This window comes from Triturus cristatus, chromosome 8 (assembly GCF_964204655.1).
Source record: "Triturus cristatus chromosome 8, aTriCri1.1, whole genome shotgun sequence".
NCBI classification, from domain to species: domain Eukaryota; kingdom Metazoa; phylum Chordata; class Amphibia; order Caudata; family Salamandridae; genus Triturus; species Triturus cristatus.
Window position 1 is genome coordinate 1,090,864,134 of NC_140591.1, and position 23,717 is coordinate 1,090,887,850.

Below are 23,717 nucleotides of genomic sequence, written 5' to 3' on the forward strand. Positions count from 1 at the left end.
CAGTTAGGATATGTTCTACATGTACAATTGGTGATTGTGCTGATTCTGACAGTGGTCCATGTGGCCCTGTCCCGTGTAAATAGTCCCTTGTAAAATTCTGCCCAGTGCCAGTTGGCACAGTGTAAATTATGTGATTATCATCTAATGTGTTTATTATAATACAAAGGCTATTTTTATATATAACCTTGTGTGGAGTTTCCTTTGTGGTGGGCCTAGGGTGTTGTTGCTGTGTGCGCGCGCAAACGCTTTACACATTGCCTCCGGGATAAGCCTGACTGCTCGTGCCAAGCTACCAAGGGGGTGAGCAGGGGTTATCTTTGGCGTGTAACATCCTGGCCCTGACTAGAGTGGTGGTTTCTGCCTGGCTTTGGCGCAAGCCTTAGCCAACCAGAAATCCCATTTCTAGCATTACAATAATATATATTTTTAAATCTTGTAGTTTCAGTGATCTGACCACCAAAGGCCCTGATTTCATATTAAAAACAGAGCTTTGGACTATACCATTTCCCACCGAAAGACAATATTTCTCTCCATGTGTTCCCATACCTGGTGTGTCACGCAGTTTGGTGCTTACTTTCCCTCCATGTTAAAGAACAGTAAATGTTTCAGCACCCAGGGTAATGTGCTGCATAGCTAAATACATATAAGGTTCCAACGGCGAGAACGATTGCATTGCAAATGCTTGTTAATAATGCAGATGCTGCTTCTTTCTTTATTGTGTATTTCAAGTGAATCAGGTGCCCTTTCCTGCTGTAGATAGAAACTTCTGCATGTGTAGTAAACACAGGTTCCTTTCCTTGGCACTTCTCTCGATGCTTTGTCACTGTTAGTCTTTGTCAGCGGTTCTTTACCTTTTGACTTTCGTGGACCCCAGTGAATCATTACTGGAAGCTCAGGTCACCGCCTAAGTAGTTTCTATAATTTGAACCTAAAAACATTACACAAAAACATATACATCAAGCAGGTACACAAATGATGGCAATTATTTAATTCACAAATCAAAAACAATACGTCAAGATTGAAATTTTAATGAGAAACAAGCTTTTCCCAAAATCTAGTTTTATTTTTATAATACGAAGTGATATGCTAAACTCTAGCACCTCACTTTGTCCTTTTTTCTACTGATGCATGCTCTTTTTGTCGGCGCATACCATTGCTGCTTCACCTGAGTCCACCAATAGTCCATACTCAATTCTGTTTGCTGTATTTGCCCTGCCCCCAAAAATCAAAGGTAATGATGCCAACTTAATTTTTAGATTACAATTTCAAATTTCTTCGCTTACACAGGACGTTTGAAAACTTTCAGTTCTGCTTGATGTACATTTTGCTGTATTACTCTGCTGACACTATTTAACAGCTGTGAACTTCCTAAAATGCATCAAGGGGTCCACGTACCGGAGATTAGGAAATATTGGTCTATATGATGCTTGAATTTAGGCACTCTTTAGGGGATGAATGATCTTTAGGTTCCAACCTGTTGCCCAGCCCTCAGATACCTCCCAATATTATTACTTTAAGACATAACCAGCTCCTGTGTTTCAAATTATCCTTCCCCAAGTGTAGGCGCTAGGTCTCTGCCTAGCCTCGTTCCTAGTCTGAGGCAGCATGGCAGATTCACACCGCTGCATTGCCCACCCTTGTCCTGACCATTCTTCATAGAATGGAGATGGTGCGTGGGCTGTCGCTAGCACAGGCCAGAATGGATTTTGTTTGTGTTCCTGTCCGTGCGTGATAATTGTGCGTGGAAGAGACGAGAATACGGCAGCTGCCCCCTGCTTTGATAGTGGGTACATGGCAGAGGTATTTGTTCGCAAGCCGGTTCCTGAAGCATTCAACCTACCTTTCCTGCTGGTGGTTTGCCTGTTTAGCTTGTGCTGGTTACCAAATGGATGTTTGTCTCTGTGGACTGCTTACCCATGCACAACATACTTTACAACTGCCGCAAAGAATGTAAACATCCGTGAAATCCTGTAAGCGAATCCAAAACATGGCCGATTCCATTAACCCCTTTGCTGCGGCAGGAATTCCGCCGCGGCGCTGGGGGGGTTTGGGGGCAGTTTCGGGTCCGCTGTGCTCGTGACGGAACCACTCCGTCACGAGTCACGGTTGAGCTGTGCTCATGACGGAGTGGTTCCGTCACGTCTCCGCCCACTGCGCTAATCGCCCGCACAGGCGAGGAATTAGCGCCGCGTGGGGGCCGCAGCATGACTGAACCACTCCGCCATGAGCACAGCGCAACCGTGGCTCATGACGGAGCGGTTCCGTCATGAGCGGGGAAGGGGTTAAGCAAATCCGGCACACCTCTGAAGCCTTTCTGTATTTTGTATGTTTTATGCTGTGTGTGTCCACATGAGGCCGAGTCGCACTCTCAGCTAAAGCTGTTTGTAGCCAGCCTCAAAAAGAGAAGAGTGTTTGAGAGTTCGAGGCATGTGGGCTGCTGAATTCATATCTGTGCATAGATCGCCGCCTAGTGTTGGGTCCGGATGTTTGCACGTTGTTGTCCTGGAAGAGTCTTCGAAGTATCCTTGGATAGGTGACTCCTCCCCTGGACTACAGTGCGCATGGGCATCCCCTCCATCCTCAGATTGTTTTTTTCCGCCATTGGGTTCGGATGTGCTATCTTAGCTCAAGTTAGGAAAAACTTTTGTCGAGGCCACAAGGCCTTTAGTTCGCGTCGGTACTGTTTATCGATCGGGTTTCGATACTATCTGTTAGTTTACTGACTTTCAGCACCGACTTTGTTCGCATTTACCTGTCCATCGACTACTTCGACGATGGAATCGAGGACGCCATTCAAAAGGTGTCCGGTATGTAATGCGAAGTACCCACACATCGACGTCCATCCGGTGTGCAACAAATGCCTTTCGCCGGACCACGACGAATCGACATGCATGGCCTGTGCCCGATTCCGTTCCAAGAAGACTCTGCGGAATCGTCGAGCGGCGAGGCTCGAGGCGCAGCACGCGGCACCGGCCCCAGCTGACATCTTCGACGAAGCCGACGACGTCGAAGAAGTAGAAGTCTTACCCTCCGGTCCCGTTTCCGACCACGACCCCGGATCGGACGAGGCCGACGAGTCACTCTTCCACAGAGGTGAAGACGACACCGAGGTAGGAGACGACGACGAGGCCTTAGGGGCCGAAGAGAGTAGCGCCGATGATGAACAAGGCCTACCTGTTCAAACCGAAAACTCACCAGTGCCACAGACTATGGCTCCGGTCGAGGGATCGCCTTCGGGCCTTACCCGAGACCTATCACACAGTCCTTCGGCCCCGCCCTCGGGCCCGGCCTCGGATGTTCAGCGGCAGCCATTACCGCTTAAATCAGCTGGTTTCCCTTCCACGAAACCGAAAGCTGCTCAAGCTCCTACGAAACCGAAACTGAAAGAGGCGCAAGTCGGATCGAAGCCTTCAACACCTTCGACGCCAGCGCACCGTGTCGGCACCGACCGCACCAAGAGAGACTTCGGTGCCGAACTCGAAAGGGGCGACGTGGGAGTCGACAAACGGAAGAAGGTCATCGGCGCCGACAAACCTGCTCGGTTACCGGCTTCGACGCCGCCGACACCGAGGGCCGTACCGCCTGCTACGCCTCGCATCACTCCCTCGACGACACCAAAACCTCACGTGTCGAAGACGTCGACGGTGGTCTCCGCACCTCGACTCGATGCACCACTGGCGCCGAAGATATCTACAGCCGCGACCCAGACCGGGGCCACGTCCTCTAAGGCGCCCCGAGTACGACCTGGTGCACAGCCAGGCTGCAAAACCACGGCTGCCCTCCAGGACCCGTCGGGTTCCGGTTCGATCGGGGCTCCAGCGGTTTCGTCGGTGCCGACCAACATTACCTTCGGCTTGCCTCCATCCACAATCCCGAAGGTGTTTCAACTCAGGACACGGGTCACCAAGACTACGGTTACACCTGTTGAGACGCCTCCGTCACACGTCATCGACGCCAACACTGGCAGGATGATTCTCCACGACCGAAGGATAACTTCGGAACCGCCATTGGAACCTTTCAGGATCCCGCTAAAGAGGAAGCTGCCGGTGGACTCAGAACCTCTCCTGTATGAACCTTTCCATTCACCCTACCAGGATCCACACCAGGCCTCCCCCACACGCTCCGACACGGATGCATTGGGGGACTACATGGATGAACAAGTCCCCTACCATGTGGACACGGACCCTGATGACCAGCAGGACCCTGACCAAACTTGGGGCGACCCTGCAGACCCCAGTGCACCTCTGGATGCACAGGACCCACAGCTATATGGGGCAAAAACATCACCCACAGAGGATACTGCAGCGTTCAACGCTCTGATTGAACGTGCGGCAAACAACCACGATGTGCAGCTTCACTCTGATATCATCGAAGATGACTTTCTAATGGACACCTTTGCATCCTCAGAAAGACATGTAAAAACTCTGCCGATGTTGAAGGGGGTCCTCAAGCCAGCCACTGACATTTTCAAGGAACCCACCAGGGCACGAGTGATAAACCCCAGGATCGACAAAAAATACAGATCAGCACCTGGGGATCCTACTTACATCAGAGGCCAATTACCACTCGACTCCATCGTTGTGGCGAATGCCCGCAAGAGGGCACACTCGCAGACAACGGGTGACGCTCCTCCCCCGGACAAAGAGTCCAAGGTGCTAGAGACCTCCGGCAAGCGAGTTGCCGCACAAGCTGCAAACATATGGCGCATAGCTAACACTCAAGCGCTCCTCGCTCGCTACGATAGAGCGCACTATGACACGCTGGAACAACTTCTTCAACACCTCCCTGACCCCTACAAAGAAGGTGCAGAAATCCTTATCAGAGAGGGACAGCTACTCACAAATGCTGCCATCAAATGTGCACTAGACGCTGCAGACACGGCTGCCAGAGCCATCAACACTAGCGTCATCCTACGACGTCACGCCTGGCTACGTATCTCAGGATTCAAGCCTGAGGTACAAAACAATATACTTAACCAGCCCGTCAACCCCGACTATTTGTTCGGGCCTGAGGTTGACACCACCCTCGAGAAGATAAAAAAGGACACGGACACTGCAAAGTCCATGGGCGCCCTACAAACTCAGTCCTTTCGGAGCGGCTCCTTTCGTCGCCCCGGAAACAAGGGAGCAGGCAGAGGACAGGGGTCACAACAAACATATAACAAGGGCAATACGCAGACCACCTACGATAAGAACACCCGAGGTGGCTATCGTGGCTCCAGTACCAAGGGCAGAGGACGTGGCTACGGCAACACCAGGTCCTCCCCCAAGAACAAGCAGTGACGCCCTCTCCCTTCCTCCCGACCACATAACACCTGTCGGGGGAAGGCTACAACGGTTCCTGTCCATGTGGAACTCCATCACCACGGACAGGTGGGTCAAAGATATTATAAAATACGGTTACTGTCTGGAGTTGACCTCCACTCCACCCACAATACCACCAAGAAACCGTCCTATGTCCTCAGAGCACTTAACGCTCTTACAGCAAGAGGTAGAAAGTATGCTTCTAAAAGGCGCTATCGAGGTCGTACCCATCCACGAGCAGGGCACGGGGGTTTACTCCCTCTACTTCTTAATCCCAAAAAAGGACGGGTCGCTCAGGCCTATATTAGACCTGAGACCCCTGAACCAGTACATTCTTTCAGAGCACTTTCACATGCTCACTCTACAGCAAGTTCTTCCGCTTCTCAAGCAGGGAGACTTCCTAGCATCACTGGACCTCAAGGATGCGTATTTTCACATACCCATCCACCCCTCACACAAAAGGTACCTCAGGTTCACTGTTCAGGGGCAGCACTATCAGTTCAAAGTCCTTCCCTTCGGCGTGACAACAGCGCCCAGGGTTTTCACGAAGTGCCTAGCTACGGTGGCAGCACATTTACGGAGACAGCACATACACGTCTACCCCTACCTAGACGACTGGCTCGTTCAAGCGAGGTCAGCCCAGCAATGTGCAAGCCACGTGTCCCGTACCATTCACCTTCTTCACAGTCTGGGATTCTCACTAAATTACCCAAAGTCCCATCTCCAGCCCGCACACGTACAACAGTACCTAGGTGCGACTATAGACACTCTGGCGGCCACAGCTCAGCCAAATTTAGTGAGGATCAACAGCATACAACTGCTGATCTCCAAGTTCAAACCCAATCACTCACTTCCAGCGCGAGTGTTTATGCAGTTGATAGGCATGATGGCCTCCTGCATCTTCATAGTCCCGCACGCGAGGTTACATATGCGCCCACTTCAGGAGTGCCTAGCACGTCAGTGGAATCAGGCTCAAGGACAGTTGAAAGACCTAGTGTTGGTGAGCGGTCGGGCGTACAACTCTCTGCATTGGTGGAATCCACAAAACCTTTGCAAGGGCCGACCGTTCCAAGAGCCTGTCCCACAGATAGTACTGACAGCGGACGCGTCTCTCCAGGGTTGGGGAGCTCATGTACTCCACTACACAGTTCAGGGACTATGGACGACACAACAGAAGAAGATGCACATCAACCTTCTCGAACTGATGGCAATCTTCCTGGCCATGAAGGCTTTCAAAGTACACCTGTGCAACAAGGTCGTGTTGATCCGGACGGACAACATGACCGCAATGTACTACATACAGAAGCAGGGAGGAACACACTCTCCACAGTTGTCTCATCTGGCTCAGAGCATGTGGAAGTGGGCCATTCAGAGGAACATGTTCCTCATGGCAGAACACCTCCCTGGCAAGGACAACCAGATGGCGGATCTGCTCAGCAGACACAGCCACCAGATGCACGAGTGGGAGTTACACCCATCGGTACTCAAACCGTACTTCCAGCAGTGGGGTCACCCAGAGATAGACCTATTCGCGACAAGCGAAAACGCAAAATGCCAAAGCTTCGCCGCCAGATTCCCACATCCGCAGTCGCAGGGCAATGCGATATGGATGAACTGGTCAGGCAGATTTGCGTACGCTTTTCCCCCAGCACCGTTGATACCGCTGGTGGCTCGCAAACTCCGACAACACTCCCTGACACTCGTCCTAGTTGCTCCCACGTGGGCACGCCAGCCGTGGTACACCACCTTCCTCGAACTTTCCGTGGTGCCGCATCAAAGGCTGCGGATCAAACCCGCGCATTTGACGCAGAACCATGGAGAGATTCAGCACCCAGATCCGCAACAGCTGAACCTGGCGATCTGGCTCCTGAAGTCCTAGAGTTTGGCTATCTCAACCTGCCACCTGACTGTATGGACATCATCAAGGAGGCCAGGAGACCCACTACCAGGGCTTGCTATGCAGCCAAATGGAAACGGTTCGTCATTTATTGCGGTAATAATGACGTTAACCCGCTGGACGCATCCATCCAAAACATCATCTGTTACCTCTTACACCTATACCGATGCAATCTGGCGTACACCTCTATACGTGTCCATTTGACCGCGATCTCAGCCTATCTGCAAACCAGGCAGCACCTCTCTCTATTCAGAGTACCTGCCATCAAAGCATTCTTGGAAGGGCTCAAACGAGTCATTCCACCTAGTCACCCACCGGCTCCAATGTGGAACCTCAACTTGGTCCTCACACGCCTGATGGGTCCACCTTTTGAACCTCTACACTCATGCGAGATTCAATTCCTTACCTGGAAAGTGGCCTTCCTTGTAGCGATCACTTCCCTACGAAGAGTTAGTGAACTCCAGGCACTAACCGTTCAAGAGCCATTTATACAGGTTCACGCCAACAGGGTCGTGCTACGTACCAACCCCAAATTCATGCCCAAAGTAATATCGCAGTTCCACATGAATCAAACTATTGAACTGCCCGTTTTCTTCCAAAACCCACAAACTGTTGCAGAAAGGGCACTACATACACTAGATGTACGGAGGGCCCTCATGTACTACATCGACAGGACTAAACCCTTCAGGAAGACAAAACAACTGTTCGTTGCCTTTGCCCCACAACACAAAGGTAACGCCATCTCCAAAGCAGGGATAGCCAGATGGATAGTTAAGTGTATTCAAATCTGTTATCAAAAGGCAAAACGCACATTAACTATTCCACCACGAGCCCACTCAACCCGCAAGTTGGGGGCTTCCATGGCCTTCCTAGGAAATATTCCCCTGCACGATATATGCAGAGCAGCCACATGGTCCACTACACACACATTTACAAAACACTATTGCGTAGATGTGCAGTCAAAACAGCAGGCAGCTGTAGGACAGGCTGTTCTCAAAACACTTTTTCAGACCGCTGCAGCTGGCACGGGTAGCCGCCGCCAATAGAGGGCACTGCTATGTATTCTATGCACAGATATGAATTCAGCAGCCCACATGCCTCGAACTGAATATGCTACTTACCAGTATGCATCTGTTCTTGGCATGTAGGGCTGCTGACATTCATATCGCCCTCCCTCCTCCCCGGCGCCTGTCGCAGCTGCAGCTCTCAGAATTACTGCAAGCATGGTCATCACTTTCTGTATCTACTCCATCACTGCCACAATGGCGAAAAACAATCTGAGGATGGAGGGGATGCCCATGCGCACTGTAGTCCAGGGGAGGAGTCACCTATCCAAGGATACTTCGAAGACTCTTCCAGGACAACAACGTGCAAACATCCGGACCCAACACTAGGCGGCGATCTATGCACAGATATGAATGTCAGCAGCCCTACATGCCAAGAACAGATGCATACTGGTAAGTAGCATATTCAATTTGTTTGCTAGCCTTCATCTACTACCGACTGTGATGGATAACTTGTTGGTTGTGCTGATGGCTGCCGTCTGTGTGTTTTTTCCCGCTTCAGGAAGGAGTGGAGGTGCGCGTGGCCAGAATATTCAACACCTTCGGTCCTCGGATGCACATGAACGATGGACGGGTTGTTAGTAACTTCATCCTTCAGGCTCTCCAGGGCGAACCCTTAACGGTACGTGCTGTCCGAATCTGCCTGTATTTTAACTCTTCATGTTCCAAAGTTTTCAGAGTGTCCTTCTATCCATTTGATGTTGGTCTCATTTGTTTTGATCCTGCTTAGTTTAAAGGTTTTGCCATTTTTCCTTGCATCATTGCCTTGTGTTGGGGGGTGTTCTGTGATGTTGCTGCCTAATACATTGTCTGAAAAAAGATGAATTAAACTGTTTCTGTACATTTCAACAGATGCACTCCTTTCTCTGACAACTAAAGGTCCCCTATATTTAACATGTAAACATCAAAGCTTGTAGACTCGCCGAATGAGGATCCTACAGTGTTTCATTATTCAACCTCGTCCACATTAATTAATCCATATGATGGTTTTAAGGTAGCTCGACGGGGGCCTTTGCTCTGTAGGCAAGTGGAATTAAAATGTCGTTTGTTTTGTGTCCCTCCTTGTAAACAGCTCTCAGATAATTGATGAAGTCGATATTTAGTCGCCTACGATCATGTAGAGAAACAGTTAAAGCTCCTTACCTCTTAGATGATGTCCATTCATTGAGGTGCTTTGTTAAATTTACTTATTTAGAGATGCATTTATTAAATCAGCCCTGAGATGCCTTGCTTTTGAATGTTGCGGTCATTGTAAATTGATCTCTTGCAGATCTGCTGCTTGTTTTATTGCTGAGTATGTGACCAACTGGCCTTTCTTGATTCTGTACAAACAGGGCCATGGCGAATGTCTTACTTTGTTAAGGTTGTAAGTTGCCAGCAATGCATATTTTACCTTGTTACAACGGTTTTTGGAGAAATTTTCCTTATTCTCTCAAATCGACTGTAGCTCAGGTGAGGGTAAAGAAGACCTAAGCCTTGACGTTCCTCTTCAATGCGTTGGCAGTATTTCAATTCCTGTCTCCGCATTAAGAAAAGTAGGTCCGCCAGGTTTTGCCACTGGAATCCAACCACGTATATTAAATTCGGTAATTCTGCCAAAGTTAATGTGTAGAATGTACATTCGAGCCAGGGCCACTGTAATTATACAAAATGGGAGCTCCTAATTCTGTAGCAGCGTTGACTAAATTATGCAGCAAGAAAGGGCAAATTATGGCACACTTTTTGAGAGCGTATTACTACTTTATTTTGACTTTTTTACACCGGTTAACACTGTGGGCACAGGTGTCCACCTAATAAGTGATAGTTTATACACATACATGCAGCAATAGGCAATTAAAAGGTGGCCATTCAACTTTTGTGAAGGGTCTTCCACTACGCGGCCACTTGTGTCACTGTGTTTTTAATGACTTCTAATCTGTTTGAGGTAGAACCACATTTTGGGGAAGGGGAAATCGGCATATTGTGCAGCAGATGGTGGATTATGTGGCAAATGCAGAAAATCCATCATTCTATATTAAACGTTATGGCCGCAGAATAGCATAATTCGGGTGAGCCTGGCTAAAACGAAATGCTGGCCTTTGCTCAGAAAGTCCCCTGGGCGAAACCAAATCTGGCCCCCCTCTCATTAGTTCTATTCAACTGTCTGTGATGAGAAAATGGAGTGAGGTAGGGAGAAGGTGAGGGGAGAAAGAGAAATGAAAATAATGAGAAGTAAAAGTTTCAGAATGCAGATACTGGCACCTAGCAGCCTCCAGAAACCGTGTTAACTAAATGTGCTCGTCTTCGCTGCCATCTCGGAGCAGGCATCCTCATGTGCTCCTCTGAAGATCTGCGCTGTGGGTGTGGCTCCGCTCTCACGTTCTAAAGGCCAGCCTGCTAAGACTAATGAGCTCTCTGGTGTACTTTCAGTGCAGGGGTGTGTTTTCCCCCTTAAAGCTGTGCATCCCTTAGCAGAACCATATACGTATGCATTAGGAAATAGGAATTAAATGAGAATTATCATTTTATAACTTCGATCTGACAGACTCAAGCAGTGCGGAGGACTGAATCCTCGAAGCCCAATTTTCTGCTCCAGCTCCTTTAGTCCTTTGTGCATTTGACCTTCAAACGCACCACGCTGGTAATCTTTATAAAATATACAGATTAGTGTTTGCCGTCTCCCTTTTGCCTCCGTCTCCTCATCCTATTCTTTTGATGCGTGGTGTTATGACGGATATAGTGTGTGGTGCATTGTAATCGCCAACGGACAGTGGTGTGATTCACTGGAACAGGGGTGGAAGTTAAGCGTGTACTTTAACTTTGAGGTTTTAAGTTGGATTCGGTTCAGTGGAAAAAAATACCTTTTGGGCTACTGTCGGATGGGCAGATGCTCTGAAGCGGTTTTTAGGTCTCGGCTGAGCCAGCGCATGCGCTGCTCTGGCGAGACATTTAGGACTGGAGTTTTCAAAGTCCGACCACAGTTTTGTGTGGCATACAGTGTGTGATTTACATGCACGAGTAGAGGCGCCATCTGGCTTTCCTCTCGCTCGGCCAAGCACGCGCGCGCTTCGCTTCAATGCCCCTCCCCCACCACAGAGCGCGTCTCACAGCTTGTTTTAAACTTTCAGCGCGCGCGCTTGTCTTTCTCTTTACCCATCTCCCTCTTGTTTCCCTTCTTTTTAGCACTCTTGTTTCTCTTTCTGCTACTGCATGTTTTTTCTTAGCTGTGCTTCTTTGCCTCACTGTATTTATGCTTTAATGACACTTTTTGTCATCTGTGCTTCTTTTACTTTTTATGATCTCTGCCTGTCTTATGGACTTTTTGTTCCTAGCACCAATGTTTGTTTTATTGCCAATTGTTTTGTTGGCTCTGCTTTCTATTGGAGGTGGTGTTTGCAGGCTACAGATGGGGTTGTGCTGCGTAGCTGTGATGGAGTGCTCTTGGTTGCTTTTCTGCTCCCTCCGCGCCATACGCTTCCCCTGCCCGAATTTCACATCCCAGCTGGCCCCTCCCAGCCTCTCTTCCAGCATTGCTGAACCTCTGTGCTGTGCTCGTCCTGTCCTGCGATCATCCATCCCTAGAGACGGCATAACCCCCCAGACTCGAGAGCCCGGCGCTGCACAGCTCACACCCAAACATGGTGAAGAATGGACGAGCCGCAGTGATTTCCGGCCTGCTCTTTCTCTGCCTCCTTTGCGCCATAAAGTCCACCAAACAGGAACACAAGATAATAGAGGGCTGATCACGGGACAACACCGCTTGAGCCTGATCCTCCGGTGCCTTATCCATTTGCAGCCTGTATTCATATCCAGCTGCTTCATGCATGCTTCTACCCAGGGCATGATCCTGAGGTCCAATAACTTCTGCATGCTGCCGCTTTCCCCTTGTATGTACCTGCAGCCTCAGGCATATGGTGCTGCCCCTGTGCACGCTGCCTCTTTCAGCCTTCCCAGCTGGCTTATGTTGATTCCCGGTGCCCATTCATCTCCCACCACGTGTGCCCTATGCATGCTCCACATGCCATGTGCACCTTGTATTATTATTATTTGTTATGATAATGCACATCGTCAAGAAAAAGCCAAAAGCTGTAGAGCATGGCCAAAAGGCATTGACAATAGCTCCAGTGGGGAAACCTATTGGCTTTGCCAATGCTTTTTTAATGTATTTAAGTCTGGGCTCAAAATGCAAGCCTGGCCTACTGCCTGAATGCTTGTTGCATGATAGGCAGCACATTGCTTGCCTTTGTTAATGTTTGTTTACATCTGCTGCTTTCATTTTAATGCCTGCAAATTGGAACATTTCGAAAGGATAGTGAAAGCCCAGAGATCTGGGATGCTTTCTGGTCACGACAAGGAAGCATTTCAGGGCAAACCATGCTTGCATTCGCCTCTCTGGGACCAATCCTCAACTAGTGCTTTCGCGAAAGTGCATTTGCATAATGGGAATGCACGCGCGCTGCCCCGTCTCAGTTCTGAAATACTGCAGCATTCCTTTGGCGACAAACTTCTCGACGCCGCTCTGTTCGGCACGATCAATTGCCTTCAGTTACTGTGGCAACCAGCAGCTGGGCTTCTTTGACAAAGGTCAGCGGGGCGGCTGTTGGCAGAGAGGTTCATTTTTTAAAATTTTTAAATCTTTCATCGCTATGACAGTTCCGCCGTGGATGCAGCGAGGGGCAGTTATCAGATTACTTGTATTAAAAGGTAATTAAGATGTATGCCTATCAGTGCCGCATGGCTACTTGAGTCGGTGATTTAGGTCGCCGTATGTTTGGCGTCGGCAGAGTACGCCAGAGCTCTTGAACAGGATGTTTTTAGCAGGTCTCGACCGGAGGTGCCACCACTTACTTAGCCAAACGCGAAGCATGTTTAAAAAGTTCAGGGCCGCAAACGTTGCTGCTTCTCTTCCTCTTCTTCGCAGTTTGCAACAAAAACTGTACACAGTATGTACCGTTATGGTGCTTCGCGCGTGGAAACATTTCTATTTTATTGGCGGGAGTTAAAAGAATAGTGCCTGGCTGCAAAAGTTAGGAAAACGTTTTTTGCACCATTTAATCACAACTAATGTAGAATGCCTAAGGGACGTAAGGTGACAGAAAAAGTCGCCAAGTGCATGTGATGTAAAAAGCCCAACAAATCTTTTTCTGACTTTAACGGATCGAGGTCTCAATAAACGTGATGTTGTTTAGGCTCTGGATACTTTTAAATGGCCATTTCATGTCCGCGTTTCAAAAATCTTTGCTAACAAAACAGTGGGCGTTAGTTCTGTCCTTTCCAACCATTGACTTTCTCTGATGAGGCTCATTCAGCCATTGTGAAGCACGTCTCGCTGCAGCCTAGTAAACAAGCATTGGCATAGCCAATAGGTCTCGCCTTTTGGGACCTTATAATTGTTTAGCCATGCAACAGTTAGTGGTGTTGCACTAAGGATATTGTGCTGCATAACTAAATACTTATAAGGTCCCAAAAGCGAGACCTAATGGCTATGCCAATGCTTGTTGTTTGTTTGGTTTTGTGCTGACATGCGCAGTCATTTCAATCACAAAGAAATTGAGTTAGTGTTTTTGAAGTCCAGAAAATACATAAATGTGATATGTCTTTATAAGTAAGGGTTTCAAGTCCAGTTTGACGTTAATAGCTTTATAAAAAGATTTTGCATACCAGAACGTGTCATCATCCACCTTTCATAGAGGTTGTGTGTATGCTGCCTCCATTTTGTTTGTGAAAACCACTGTGCAAATGTAACTTCCCTGGCACCCTCTCAGAACTCTGTGACATGGGTGGTTCTTCAGGCACTCTATTAATGGGCAGCTCCTTACAAATGTTTTATTCTGGCCAAAATAGGGTTAGAGCATATGCATGTCAGCCGGCACGTTTTTTGTGTGCTTTTTTCAAAAATGCTAATAATGGTTTAGTACGCTTTTCAGTTGGGAAATGTGTGGGAACCGTACAAGCTGGGATTTGTGAGGGCAGTGCTTAATTTGTAGAAGAAGAACTGCCACGGCCTAAGGTTTTGCTCCAATGACCACAGCTGGTACTATCTAATGTCTGTGCTGCCCAATATCTGCATAGTCTTGATTCCACATCATGCTTCTTTCACCCACCATTAGACAAGCCATGCCCCATTGTTGGGTCGAAAACGTTCTCCACCTAGTAACGGATGTGCACCCATGCCCTGAGAGCCCAACTGTACTGATGTCTGGATCCCTAATGCTGATTTTTTTATTGCTGGAATTTCAGTGTTAAATAATTCATGGCGCAACCACCTAATTCACTTAGGACACGTTTTGGCTAAGATAAAAGAAGAGAAACTGGCCATCGAGGGGACAAAGTGTCAGGTGGGGCAGTCCTCTGTAGTCTACCTTGGGCATGAGGCAGGGAATGGGAAGATTCGCCCGCTGGATGCCAAGATTCAGTCTGTGATGTTGTGGGAAGTGCCTCCTCCCCAGACTCCGGTGAGGGTGTTTTGAGGCACCACTAGGCATTACAGTAACTTTTTGGTGAACTATGGAAGTATAGTTTCTCCAGTGACTGCTATCACTTTCAAGAAGCAGCCCAGGAAAGTGAAATGGACTGCAGAGTGCCAGAAAGCAGGAACCTAAAGAAAGCACTAAGCACTGCACCTGTACTGAAGCACCTGACTGAAGTCAGCCTTTCTTTGTACAGGTGGATGCCTCTGACCAAGTGCTTGAAATGGTGTTAGCTCAACTGGATGACCTAGGTGGAGAGCGTCCGGTAGCCTTTATTAGATGGAGGTTACTTCCCAGAGAACAGAACTGGGCGGCTATTGAAGAGTGCTTTGTCATAATGTGGGCATTGCGTAAATTCCACCCTTATTTGTTTGCACTGATTCCTAGATCCCTGATGCTGAATTTGATTGTCCTAGACAAATGCAAATCTTGTGTGTGCACCATGGACTAGGTCTGTCCAGTGGATTGCAAACTTGTTGGACCGGTTGGGGCACCGAAGCACTACCCTCATAGTGGTGAAAGTCTACTGCTTTTACCTGGAGCTAACAAGCACAAGTGCAGTGGAGGCAGCTTATCGTGTAGTGATCAGTAGAAGAGACCGGGTTCTCTTTAACCTGTGTCACTGGAGTGAAACCTACTGACTCATTCATTCAAAGTTCCACTGCAGTGTGCTTACCTTGGCCTACATCAGTTTGATTTTTAGTGCTGCGCAGCGAAAGAGTGGTGTATCCGCATTTGGTGCATGTGTCCTGTGGGTGGTACACTACATGAGGGATACAGTGCTTTGCAGTGTTTATATGTTATATATGCATGTCCTGCGTGTATGTGTGCCTGTGTGTGGTAAAGTGCATGAAGGATGTAATGCAGTGCATGCATGTTGAGTGTATGTGCTGGGTGTATTTGTGCCTGTGAGTGGTCAGTACATAAAGGGTACAGTGTGTTGCAGTGCCTGTATGTTAAATACATGTCCTGGTTGTATGTGTGCCTGTGAATGGTATAATAAATGGCAGACTGTGGGTTCCATTTTGGGAGGCCCAGGGCTGTATTGTGAAACACTAGGAGAAAAGGTAGAGGAATCCCTCCTGACAGACATGTGTGTTGCTGCATGTGACACACTGGAGAAGGAGAGCCAGGCTTCCCTCGTACATTTCAAAGGGTGCTCTTCGATTCAGAGAGAGGTCACAATAAAGGGGCCTGAGTTCATTTCAGTAAGGAGATGGAGCTGATGGGAGAATCATAATGAGTAGGAATGGGGCCCTGGGCTAACCTTTGGATATGCATTTCACTGTGGCTGACACCAAGATGTGAACTGTTGTCACTCCCATGGCCTATGCTGTAGGGCTATCCACTTTGAAGTTGCTCCTGCAGTGACAGACTGTTTTCAAAAGGAAGAGTGGGTAGAGGAGTGTGCACTTCAAATGGAAACAGACCATTAACATAAACTTCAAAGGCTCAGACCCTACAAAACATTTGGTGTGAGGCCCTAAATCAGTTTTTGGTGGAGACACCACAAATATTCAACTGTCAAGCAGCAAGTTGGGTTTTGCGAGGAGGAAAAGCTCTACAAGACATTGCCTTGTAACCAAGACTGGGGGCCAAGGCCAGTCTACCTGCTGGGTGAGGAAACATCATCCAGGGAAACCATGACCAACTGGTATGGAGCATCAGTGCCTGCTTGCCAAGACAAGTGTGCCCTGTGAGGAAAAGGAGAGTGTTAGTTGGAGCGAGAATACCTTGTGCAAAGTTGGCAATCCCTGAATACCTCCTTTAGCAGAACAAAGCAAACACACGGCGATGATGGCCAGAGCGCTGAAACTTTTCAGACACTCACCCCGTCGCAGATCTGGGTAGAATCCATTATAACCCTCCTCTGGCAGGGCGTGGATATTGCTGTGCCGATCGGGCCAGAGCCCATGTGCAGTATGGTGTTTGTGACCCCTTTATGCCAGGAGGAGCTTTCACAAAGTGAACTGTAATGGTTGCTGTGGTTGTTGGGCTGGAGCCTGTGAGCAGTGAGGGATCAGCAACCCCTTATGTCAAGAGGGGCTTCTGTGGGTGGATTACAGTGTGGAGAGGGCTGTAGCTCCTGTACGGTGAAGAGCCGGTGACCTCCGTATGCCAGGAGGGGCCGCCATGCAAGCGTCAGGTGTGCAGCTCAGGTTGGTGCCCTTGTACAGTAGATCTAGGGTAACCCTACATGCCAGAGGGTTCACCGGAATGAGCTAGAAGTGTAACCTGATCAAGAGCGTCGTCGGAGGAGTGAGGCTGCCATGAGAACCCCTGCGTACCTACACCGGGATTAGGGTTCAGCATCAGGAGCTTCTCACCATCTTCTCCCCACTACAGGACAGACCAAAGACTTACCCTGCCAGAAGGAGCTACAAGGAACCTCCAGTTGCTGTAGGTGAGTGTGAGGAAATCTGGGATTGTTGAGTGCAGCCCCCCGGACCATGTGAAGTGAACTCTCCTGAACCAGCCGTTGCTGCTCCGGTGCCTGCAGAGGGGGCGTGCTCAGGAACTCCGGCTGCACCAATCCTGTAGGTGGGGGGCGGGGTAAGACTGAATTCGGCCCATTTGGTTCAGGGTTAAATTGCTTCCGGCACTGGAACACTATTAACTTCGATACAGAGCCGGAAAGGATTCCTGAGACTCGTACTACTTGTGGGGCTTACCCTAGATGTTGTCTAAAGTAAATGTGGAATAACAGAGATTGCTAGAGGAAGAGGGGAGTGGGACACTGGTAACTGCTATGAAACACTAGAGCCCTGACCTCAAGGGTACTGTGTTCTCTTTGCGTTAGCGGTAACATAAAAATTGTTCTTGATCATAAATGTAAGCGTTTGGCTGGACAATAATGTATTGCTGTAACTGCGCATATTTTGAATTTTGAGACTGTTTGTTCTTAGGCTATTTGGTCTATGCAAGCACAAGTCAAACCTATTCTTTTGCTGACCTTCACCCTAAATAAAGTACAGTACCAATGGCTTCTATTTGACAGTATCAGTAACCCAACAATATAGGATGACTGTGAGTTTACCGACAATAGTCCATGCACTTGTGCCCATTTTCAACTCTGCTTTTGAGGTTATGGCTTGTTAAATGATAACTTGGCCTGTATCAAGGACAAACACAGTAACTTTCTAAATACAGCAATGGACAACCGGTTCAATTACCTAATTGCTGTACTTTACTTTGGGAAAGCGGAGTAAATACAATACTTTTGAAATGAAAGGGTACTGTTAAGAATACAATAATGAAATCAGTACTTTGTTTGGGTAAGAGTTATATGGATTTATGATGAATTAATTTAGAAATAAGGCGATGAACAAAGAAGGGTGCAATCAATGTCATGAATTTCAAACCTAGAATCTTGAAAGGTGGCTACCCAAGTGACTTCAGATTATATATGCAAGCTCCTTGCATACAGAAGGGAGGAGGGTATCTGAAATCTATTTAGCCATCAGAAGTAAAACTCAAAACATTCGGCTTTATGCCTCAACGCTCTACCAGACATATCATCAGGCGCGTGCATACTGCTGTAGCTGAGGCCCACCGTCTAGGACGCCCTGCGGCAGTCCTGCTCGCCGACATATCCAACGCGTTCGACTCTTTGAGTTGGACCTACCTTTTAAAACTTTTAGAAGCAGTTAACCGGGGACCCCGGTTTCGCGCAAATGTTAAATTATTGTATACAGATCTTACAGCCTCAGTTCGTATGGCCGGCTACCATTCTGCTTCCTTCCCCATCCGCCGAGGGACCAGGCAGGGTTGTTCCCTCTCTCCGCTCCTCTTCGCCTTAGCTATAGAGCCCTTGGCTGCATGGGTGCGCCTGGACGCAGTCTATCGGGGCTTGGACTGGTCACCTGAATGCGCAGACAGGATAGCACTGTATGCTGACGACGCGCTGTTCTTCTTTTCTGACCCTTGGGTTACGGGGCCGAGGGTGCTTGAGATTCTGCGGGTATTCGGCGAAACGACCGGCTTTCATGCCAACCTGTCCAAATCGGTCCTCTTCCCTATGTGGCGAACAGGGGAGTCAAACTTGGGCCGCACAGCTAGTTATCGCTGACGAGGGGTTTAAATATCTTGGTGTCCATATCACCAGATGTTCCACCGTGGCGTGGTCGCGTAACATAGACCCCTTGCCTAGCCGCAGTACGTGAGGAGACGGTATGGTCCCACCTTCCCTTATCATTATACGGCCGGTCCGCTGTTTTTAAAATAGTGTCCTTACCACGCTTGCTTTATAGGCTGCAGAATTACCCGTATCCTATCCCCCGTCATGGTTCCTTCATATCAATGCGCGTCTTAACAGATTCCTCTGGGGGGGAGGGGCGATACGGGTGGCCCTGGCGACCTGTGTCCAGTCCACCTACTGTTGCGGCATTGCCGCAGCGGATGTTCAGTCATATTATTGGGCATCTCAGCTCCTAGTTATCAGTGAATGGTGGTACAACCCCCAAACTGTTAAGTTAGTTAGCAACCTGCACTCCTTTTGTTCAATGTTCTGTTCAATTCAATCCTTTTTAGGGTTCAATCCTGGAGAGTGCCCTGTCCCATGGCACCAAAAAATGTAACGTAATGCTGATGCACAACTGTGTATCAGTCCCAGGATGCAACACCTGCATTCTAGATGAGAAAATCATCGTTCAACCAAAGTTCATTCATTTTAAACACATTTTATTCGAATCTTTAGGCATATGAAATTGATCATTTCGATTTTCAAGTGCGTGTATTATGCTCAAAGGCCTTAATTACAGCATGTCGAAAGAATCCAATATAGCCAATAATCATGATGAGATTTAACCCAATGCATTTCGGGCTTCTCGCCCTTCGTCAGGGGTAACTGTAAAACATGGAAAAGACCACATATCAGAAAAGCCTCAAAAAGGCACGATTCAAGTAGTTTTAAACCATTAACAATAATAATGCTAAACGGTTCAATCACAGAAAACACTATGATGAATGTCATGTCGGAATAAAAAACGTCCCATCTGTTCGTGGAGCGAATGCTACCCCCCGTGATGAAAATGAAAGAAAAAATCACAATGAACTCATGTTGTGACTCGATTATAAATCAAAGTGCAATACACACAAAAACCTGCAAAATGCCGCTCTCGGCGTTGCCTACCTCAAACCTCTTAATTAGTTGTGTGGAGCGACTAGCAGATGAACACTTCATGTTTGAAAAATCAGTTTCACCAACCCCGTTAAATAAAATCTAACTCCACCCCCATTGCGACCATGTGTGCTCCTCCGAATGTAGAAATGAAAGAAAGTTTGAACAAAACAATAAAGTTAAGGCCATACAAAGCAACCCTATTACATAGACGAGTGCTTAAACAAATATCATAAGTCCCTGTAAATACATAAAATACAATGCGTTTGTATTAACTCCCTTGAAAAGTCTTCCTAAGTAATCCGTTGTTATTATCAAGTCCAGTTTTCAGCGAAGATTATTCTTTAAGATGAGTTTCGTGATGGGTGCTGGGTGCTAGTCGGGCAGTAAGGGGAATAACGATTCAGTTAGTTAGCAACCCGCACTCCTTTTGTTCAATGTTCTGTTCAATTTAATCCTTTTTAGGGTTCAATCCTGGAGAGTGCCCTGTCCCATGGCACCAAAAAATGTAACGTAATGCTGATGCACAACTGTGTATCAGTCCCAGGATGCAACACCTGCATTCTAGATGAGAAAATCATTGTTCAACCAAAGTTCATTCATTTTAAACACATTTTATTCGAATCTTTAGGCATATGAAATTGATCATTTCGATTTTCAAGTGCGTGTATTATGCTCAAAGGCCTTAATTACAGCATGTCGAAAGAATCCAATATAGCCAATAATCATGATGAGATTTAACCCAATGCATTTCGGGCTTCTCGCCCTTCGTCAGGGTAACTGTAAAACATGGAAAAGACCACATATCAGAAAAGCCTCAAAAAGGCACGATTCAAGTAGTTTCAAACCATTAACAATAATAACGCTAAACGGTTCAATCACAGAAAACACTATGATGAATGTCATGTCGGAATAAAAAACGTCCCATCTGTTCGTGGAGCGAATGCTACCCCCCGTGATGAAAATCCCCCCCAAACTCACCCGGCCTATGCTGTGGAACGGCTCTTCCTGACAGAATACCCACTGCTTGGTCTTCTATACAGTAACTCGCCCTTAGACACCCTTCCCCCGGCCTGCCGTACTGTACTTCAGGTCTAGAGACGTGTCTTCCGGTCCATTGGCTGGGGGGGGCATGTTGACGGGCAAGACTCCCCTTTGGAAGGACACACATCTCCGGCCCGTCTCGACTCTAACCGGGTTTCACAGGTGGCATATTATAGGAATCTCTACGCTAGGAGATGTGATGCATGGGCCCACACTTAAATCCTTCCAGGGGCTGCAGGAGGAGTTTGGCCTGCACAAGTCTGTTTCATAAGTACCTTGAGCTCCGCCATGCCCTGTCCCCCCTGATAAGGCACCTCAAGTCCCTGCCCGAATTCCACCCATGGAGGGTAGACTGTTATTGGGGGATCTCGGAGGACACAAAATCCGCCAAATTTACCAAACTTTGACTACACACTCCAAGACGAACATACATAGGACTAGGGCGGCATTGGAGGCTGATCTACCTGCCCTGACTGACGATGATTGGACGGAGGCCCTCGCCAGTCCCAGGTCTGCTGCCGTCTCCTCCAGGTACAGGCTGATACAGTTTAAATATCTTCACAGAATATATTACACCCGCCTCCGCCTGTGGAAGATGGGAGCTATTAAGCCCCCTACATGCCTCCGTTGTAACTCTGTGGATGGGTCGTTTCTCCACACGGTCTGGGGCTGCGGTGCATTACATCATTTTTGGTCGAGTGTGCTGTCCTGTCGGAGACGGGTGTTGGGTTGGGACATCCCGGCCGATCCTAGACTTACACTCCTTCACGGCACAGAAGACATCGGGGGAAACAGACTAAGCGACACCTACTGTTCCTAGGCCTCACCTTGGCCAAGCGCGACATTGCGCAACATTGGAAATCTCCCTCTCCCCCTGGGGTGGCGGCATGGAAAACAGCCTTAGACAAATGCATGTCGGCCGAAGTGGCGGTATTTCAGGCATGGGGTGCCCACAGAAACACGGGAAAATCTGGAATAGGTGGGCAAAAGACAGGGGTATTGACCTGTCCTTCCTCGTACAGCCAGCCAACCCGGACCCTATTGAGCGACTGGTTGTTAGTGACTCCCCAATCTAATGTACTTTTTGATTGCAGCTGTGGACTTATTTTAGTTATACTACTTGCCTATATTGTTCCTCATGGGTGGTGTGGGGTGGGGGGGGGTTGTTGGTTCGAAATTTTTGCAGATCTCCTGGTGAGACCCTCTCCAGGATCTCCTGGTGAGACCCTCTCCAGTATCTCATGTTCTTGCATTTTGTCATTCGTCTCTCCGATGTATACTGGGGTTCGCCCACTGGTGGTTGTAAACTCAATAAAATTTGTTGTTAAAAAAAAAAAAACATTGATAAAAGTGGCATTAGTAACCCAGATGAATTAACTAACGCGGAGTCCTGTGTTAATGCATCTTATTCAGAATTACTGTTAGCAGTATTCTCTCCCAGGATGGGGATCCCAGTCTCACGCTGGAAGTACCAATCAACCATAGCTTGGGAAGAGCCCGAAACTGTCTTTGAACTGTAGTCCTTTCAGCCCTCTGACCTCCACTCCAGCTTTGCACCTCCTAGAGGTGATGACGTTCATCTCAGCAGAGTATCCTATTTAACTGTGCAAGTCAAGAGGACAAAAAAGGGCGTATAATGGGTTCTCAGACACATTTTGATCCCGCATCAGTCTCTTCTTGTCCTTCTCAATTACAATACCTTTCTAACAATGGAAGTTGTGCCGATTCAGGCCTACTTTTTCCTTTAAACGATTCATCAGAATATAATCCCTCAATTCTACAAACATCAAAACTAGTACACCTCACATTTTCAAAATAAGCTCTTATTTTGGGGCACCGTAGAGACTTGGCTATCCCCTTTCTTCAGTACACAGTCCTCCTGCTTGCTTTGCATGTCTCCAGTGGTTCCTCTGTGCTTTTGGTGACTTGTACCCACCCTCCTTACCATACTTGATAAATGACACTTCAAATTTGACCCTTTGTTCCATCAAGGCATGTATGCAAGAACAATAAAATAGTAATACCTCTGCTCTCTAACCCATCTTTCTGAGACACTACATCACGTAAATGCTGTGTCATGATTGATCAGCAGCTATAAATTGTAAATAGCTTGTTTCACAGTTTCTATCAGAAGCTGTTTAAAAAGGAAAGATTTGCCATCTGATCTCGTCATCAGATTATAAATGAAATGTAATGTCGCCAAGCATTACTGTCCTGATCTACTGTTTTGCATATTGGTTATGCACCATCTATTGAAAAGTATAACTTGTAATGGCAATAAAGTTAAATTAGAGTGAAATTTGAAGTGTTTTTCTAAAATGAAACGCATGCTTTAAGAATGTGACAGACAACCGTAAAAGTCCCCCCTCGCCTCCCCAAAGGAAGACCTCTATCATTCTTTTGCCTCCTTCAAACCAGATTTTGTATTGAAAATGCAAGATCGATTGATCTGGTCTACATTACTGTATCCTAAAGCAGAAGAGTTGCTACTTATCCAGTTCTCTAACCCAAATATAGCATGCGTGCCCTATTCCACAGAGGACCTCAGCATAGTGAGTGTAAAATAAGAATCCTACTGAAGCACGTAGAGGATAGAGGTAAAACAAAATGATACTGTACAAAAACCACACAATCTGCTTCGTCAATAGATAGCGGCAAGTTAACCCATTAACATTGATCTTATCCGTAATGTAGTGCAAATCTGTGCCTTTGAATCAATGTCCATCCATTGAAAAGCTTTCTATTGGTAAATTGATTGACAACACATACTTAGAATACAGAAAGCAATTCCCTAAATTACCATTTAGACAGAAAGCAGGCAGGATTCAGATGACTAAATAT

At 47.6% G+C, this 23,717-nt stretch overlaps 1 protein-coding gene across 1 annotated transcript in view; it reads left to right on the forward strand.

The window, feature by feature from the left end:
- UXS1 (UDP-glucuronate decarboxylase 1) overlaps positions 1 to 23,717 on the forward strand; it is a 224,990-nt gene that overhangs the window by 122,510 nt on the left and 78,763 nt on the right. Inside the window, exon 10 of the mRNA XM_085622619.1 lies at positions 8,767 to 8,886. Within this exon, the coding sequence (XP_085478745.1) occupies positions 8,767 to 8,886 (120 nt within the window). The remainder of the gene's footprint in view (positions 1 to 8,766; positions 8,887 to 23,717) is intronic.